General features: G+C 46.9%; 1 protein-coding gene across 2 annotated transcripts in view; it reads left to right on the top strand.

Annotated features, from left to right (window-relative positions):
* LOC146645934 (DNA (cytosine-5)-methyltransferase 3B-like) overlaps positions 1 to 6,000 on the top strand; it is a 43,916-nt gene continuing 37,916 nt past the window's right edge. The window contains exon 1 of one of the 2 annotated variants that reach the window (XM_085394958.1): positions 1 to 186. In XM_085394958.1, coding sequence (XP_085251084.1) covers positions 179 to 186 — 8 coding nt within the window. In that variant the 5' untranslated portion in view covers positions 1 to 178. The remainder of the gene's footprint in view (positions 187 to 6,000) is intronic. The other variant, XM_085394957.1, reaches the window with a different exon arrangement.

The following is a 6,000-nucleotide window of genomic DNA, read 5'->3' as shown; positions in this document are numbered from 1 at the left end:
GAGAGCTGATGCGCAGCAGCATGCTTCCACATCGTGAACACCTCCTGCTGCCTGAGGATTAGAGCTCACACTCCAATCTGCGCTCAACTTCAGCGGCTGTGAAAACCTCGTTCGGACTCGGACTCGGCACCAGAGTGTTTCCTCCCAAGTTCCCGCTGTGCAAGAAGCAGACGCGTGCATGGTTATGTAAGTATTTTCCCTGGGAGGGCGCGGGGTGTTCGTCCCTCCAGGACTTACCGAGAGAGTTAGGAACGAGAAAGAATGCGACGTCGCCGGGCAGAGTGCGCCTCGCTGCAGCTCTGAGCTCCACATGTGCGCACAGCTGCGCGCACATGTGGAGCTGAGGGAGCAGAGCGCGATCTGAGGCTCTCCGAGGAGCTTCTCCGTGTCTGCGGCGGAACGTAACTCCGTTAAAACAGTTTTAGTTAGCGCGTAATACACGTGTAATAACAGCCTGGCTGTTCCGGTCAGTGAGTGCACAGCGGAGTGCGCGGGGACGGAAGGTCAGCGGGTTTTTCTTCTCTCGGTGGTTTGTGCGCTGTGAACGCGCGCACGGTGAGTTTACCTTCTGTGCGCCTGACAGTCCTGCTGTCATGGCAAGTATGAACACATGTGCGGCACACAAGTGAAAGTACTGATATGAGCACGCGAGGAGACTTTAAAGAGAAACGGCTGAGGGGAGAAATCTGCGGGGGGGTCACCGGCGGGGGCGCACGGAGCCCTCGTGCTCCAAAAAACACACCAGCACGGAGCAAACATGGTGGACGTGTGTTAAAAATGTCCCAAACCAGGGGCGGATCTAGAAAAAGGTGGAAATCAATGCTGCTTCCTGTAATGTGTCATTCATGTGGTTAGAATACAGCAAGTACACACATGTTTCATATAAACACACTCTGTAATGTTCGGATTGGCTTCAGCCCACAAAATCAAACGTTACAGTTACACAAAACGTGAATTTAGATTTGATGCACTGTACGGCAAACACAACAAATAAGCATGTGGCCCAACGTGATCAGCTACAAACACAAGTCTAACTAAAGTCTCACACTGTTAATATTTTATTAGGAACAATCAAACTGTTTCATGCTTAAATTTACACAAAACGTCAGAAATCCGTCAAACCGAATTTTTCACGACGTATTGCGTTCACGCTCTGGGCTCCAGCTGTTTTCATAAACTGTTTGCCTCACTTTATTTGGGGTCAGTCTTTTCAGTTAATTTACAGTTTCTCTCGCACTGACACACTGTGCTGTCAGACAAAGGAAAAGTTACATTGTTACTGTAACAAACATATTTAATCCTTTTTATAACTTGAAATGCAAATAAAACTTGTACATTTTAAAAACTTTTGCAAACAACAAAGTTATCAATCAGGTGTTCTGCATCAAATAAGATGCCACACATATTATTTGCGCCTCTCCAAAAAATAGTTTCTGTCCACTGTAAGAGCGAGGGGCACATCACAGCCTGATACCTGCAGGCCTGACAGCAGCAGGTGTCAGGCCTGCAGTGTCCACAGGTGTGGTGTCCACAGGTGTCCACCTGTTTCACACCTGCACACAGCGTTTACACTGCAGCCTGCCTTTGGTGGCAGCTGTAGAATTTTTGTGGTGGGTTGGGTACGACGTCTGTTCCTGAGATTACCAAGATTAGGAGGTTCCCATGACATCATCCACATCCTAAAGGTGAAAAAGTGTCTGAAACTGAAGGTTGAGAGTGGCCTGAGCTTCAGGCTCACAGGGATTACCCAGCATGAACTGAGCTCATTACTAGAAACCGTGTTTAATATGAAGATCCATCATGGAACAGGAGGAATATGACTGGAAATGAGAAGAAGAAGAAGAGCAGGCCACCTTAGCTCGGCTCCATACAGAACTGCAGCGATTTGTTATATTTTAAGCAGATTTGATAAATGCGATCTCTGTGGTTTGAAATCAGTGTTCTCATAGTTCAAAATGAGTTTCACACTGAGACTGAGGTTCTGGGGAATTCTGACCTGCAGCTTCTTTGTGACTCAGCGTGGTCAGAAAAATGATAAGACAGTGACTCACTCTGCAAAGGGTTTATTCTGGATATCACATCATTTGTTTACAGATCATTCATAAATATGCAGTTAATAATTCCTCAAATATTTCCCCCAAAAACATCCAGCAAATTTAATCTGTTAATAAATGCCAGAAAACGAGAGCTGTTCAGTCTCTCTCACCTTAAACAAATAAACCTTTTACTTCCTTGTGTGAGCTGGAGTCGTACAAGAACCCAGCCAAGCAACATTTGCATAAGCACATCTGGCACATCTGGCAGTGGGACAGAAAACCTGCAGACAGACTTGATGTGTCATCTGAGGCATGGTGACTTTTATTTTCAACAAATGAAGTGTGAGCATAAACCATAGACTGTATACAAAAGATGGACGTGGTTGCCAAGGTGTCACCATCAGTTTGTGAACATTTTAGGCCGTCTGCGTTTTGGAGGCACAGGACGTGGTTAGCTTCGTGATCAGGCGGGAGTGTCACACAGATGCAGGCCACCCAGATTTTTCTGTGGAACTCCAAAGAATTCCATGTTTTTATAGAGCAAATAGAAAATATTCTCTAATCGTTTGAATTTACTTTTCCTTTTAATAACATTTTTTATGATAAAAAACGTGGATTTCTCTGCGTGCGGAAGTCGGCATCGGCAGACACAGAAGCCGCCACGAAATATCCCGAGACCTTCAGGAGAGTCCCGTCGTAAGATGATGCTGAAATGATATTTAAGTGTTTTAGGAAGCCCATCGGAGCGGGCACGCTCCCATTTGTGTAACTATTTTTAAATTCCAGTAGAATTACAAAGACGTAACCTAGCGCAATCATTTTTGGTTTTTTGCTTATGAAACCAGAGGAGTCGTACTTGCATAACATGCGTTCAGCTTGTCCGCGGTCACAGTTTCCTTCCACAAATGGCTTCTTGCAAAAATCGGGTAAAAAGCGCTGGCAAGAACAAAAACATTATAATCCAGAAACATGCGATCAGTTATTCATAGCACTTCCTATGTTGGAATAAACGTCAGCGCGAACTATCGCACGTTACCTGCAAAAACCAAAAGTGACGTCATTTTTCGTGGAAACGTAGTTTTTTCATTACAGGGCCTTAAAAGCTGGTTTCCTGTTTGACTTTGTGCCGCTCTGTGTAGTTCCTGAGACGCTCCGAACTCAAACTGCACTGTTGGAAATCATTTATTTTAATGCTGTTTTTTTGCAAATTGTGCACAATAATATTTATTTTCAATTTTCCTGCTCGTCAGCAATATTAAAATAAAATCCCAGAATTTCACCAACATGGAAAAACTTTGATCAAAATGCTCCAACAGTACAAACACAGTCCAGAGGTTCAGCTCATTGACTCCAGTTAAATGAGGTGAAGGCTAGCGCACAGCTAGCAGCTACAGCTCCCTGTGTCACCCTGCACGTGTCGGTGAGAGAAGCCACGCCCCCAACCATGCAAACTTGAATCCAGGTGAATTATAAAAACATGTGCGCAGGTGTTATAGAGGAGGAAAGAATCCAGCAGTTTGTGTATCAGGTTGTAAACATGTTTATTTCTGCTGTTTTAACATGTGACTCGCCGCAGCCTCTGCTGGACACTCGTGGAACTGCAGGTTTTGGTGCTTCAGCTGCATGAAGCTCAGTGCTAGAAAGATAAACAGTCCTGCAGCTCAAGCGTGAAACATTCACCTCTGACAGCAGAGCAAAGGCGCCGTCACTGTGAAGCTCGCCTCCTCATTTCCTGTCACGTGTCTGCTGCTCCAGCGACGGATGTTCGCCCTGAACCCAGTCTCTAATAATGAGGTCAGTGTGTGTTTATCACCCTCGCCGCTGCGTCCGGCGTCTGCTGATCGCCACAGTCCCGTGTAGCATGGTGTTCTCCACCTGAGGCAGGACTCTGATGTACAGACGATGTCTGCACATTGTCTTTCTCATGAGAGGAGGCGTTCCCTTCAGAAAAGGCCCACAGTAAAAGTCCACTGTGACCTTTACAGGTGTTTATCACATAAATGTGCCCTTGGGGCTGATAATGTAAAGGGTCCATATTTCCACCATTTCTCTCACTCAGTATCAGCAGAAATGTAAAGCCAGGATCATCAGAGCTGGAAAAGGTTGGATTGGTGCTTTCTTATCCAATAAGGAGCGATATCTGGAGATTGAAGCTCTGGAAAGCTCAGTCTTAGAAATCTTGGTTTTGTTGAAGTTTCTCTAAGTGTTCGGTGCATCTAAGCTAAGTTAAAGCACAGGTTTCACTCTGTGGCTGCTGCAGCAAGAAGCACTGAAGCTTTGGCTCGTCCACAGTCGAGCGCCGTGCATGATCGACATGTGCATGCGTGGATAGCAGAGGCTCAGAGCGCTCCGTTTTCAGAGTCTGGGGTTTTGATGTTAAACATCGAGCCGTTTATTTGTAGCTCGATGTTCTGACAGAAGAGCTGCAGTTCTGTGAGGAGTCCTGGTGTACAGTTCAAAGTGGGAGCTCGTGGCAGTTTGTGTTCTTCGTGGCTCTGCTGGAGGAGCCGCATACCTTCGTTCTGTACAATAGGAGCCGAAGCACACAATGTATGAAGTCTAAAGGCTCCATCTGAGCTGGAAGGGGCCATAAAGTACATGACAGATGAGGAATGCTGCCCCCAAAGAGTTAGAGAGAGACCCTGAGGAGCTGACCCCTCCCACACACACACACACACACACACACACACACACACACACACACACACACACACACACACACACACACTCTTTGGGAGTGAACAATCCCCTCTTGCAATGCGCTCCTTAATCTGCAGCCACCAGACACAACTTTGATGTGAAGCCCCCCCCTCTTGTCCCTTTCGCTGGGCCCCTCACGCTGCCCTCCGTCCTTCCTCAGCTCCTCGGATTCTTTCTCACTTCCCTCTGTTTCTGTTTCTCGGAGCTCAAACACACGGCCTGGAAAACGTTAAAGATATGCAGCGAGGGCGAAGCAGGAAGGGAGCTAACGCAGCCGTGGTTACGTGTAGTTTTAGACGGAGAATCGGTCAGCAGGTGCAGAAACGTTACCGCCTCCAGTGTTAACCAGGAGTGGTCTGTTCTCCCACAGACAGCATGAACGATGCCTTACACCTGCTTCAACATCCACCAGGGGGCGAAACCTGGTGGATGAAAGTGGTCCCAGCTCCATCCAGGCAAATATAACCTCTGTCTCTCTTCCACAGCATGTCTTTATCCTGTCTTCCTCCCCCCGCCCCTCCCTGAGCCTGACCCGGAGGTTTCTTCCTATTAAAAGGGGTTTTTTCCTTCCCACTGTCGCCAAAGTGCTGCTCATAGGGGGTCATATGACTGTTGGGTTTCTCTGTATGTGTTATTGTAGGATCTACCCTAAAGCGCCTTGAGGCGACTGTTGTTGTGATTTGTATAAATAAAATGTTGAAGCGTGTCTGAGGTTCTCGTCCAGCCTGTTGGCTTCAGCTGCCGGCCTCTGTGGCGATGGCAGCTTTGGGTTTCAGTCATGTGCATTTCTCACGTCGCTGTCGTCTCCCGTGTGATGTAGAAACATAGTAACTCTGAGAAGTTGGGCCGTTTGTTCTGTTTCTCTGTGGGAGTTTCCATCATGTAAAATTTGCATAGCTTTAGTCTTTGTGGTGACAGATTCTCCCCCTGTGCGGTTCTGGTGTCGTGTAGGCAGCAGGAGACAGTGTTATTCTGTACGTCACCGCTGATGACGGCCGTGATGCCGAGCGCCGTCGCCGAGCACGGCTTATAGTGTTGTTACTATAAGCAGTGCTATATACTGTTGTTGGGTCTTTGTGCCACAGCATGAGGTGAAGATGCAGAGAGCCGAGGCCAGAAACTAAAATCGTTAAATGAGAGAACGACACCTATGAGGTGGAGTGTTTCTCCTGCTTCTGATGAGCTTAATTGGACACATCAGCAGCAGAAACTAATCAAAATCAAATCAAATCAAATCAAATCACTTTTTATTGTCACATCACAT

Source organism: Rhamphochromis longiceps, linkage group LG20, assembly GCF_057381845.1.
Source record: "Rhamphochromis longiceps isolate RC_006_pf linkage group LG20, R_longiceps_female_GT1.1, whole genome shotgun sequence".
Classification (NCBI taxonomy): Eukaryota; Metazoa; Chordata; class Actinopteri; order Cichliformes; family Cichlidae; genus Rhamphochromis; species Rhamphochromis longiceps.
This window is presented reverse-complemented; position numbering and strand designations above follow the sequence as displayed.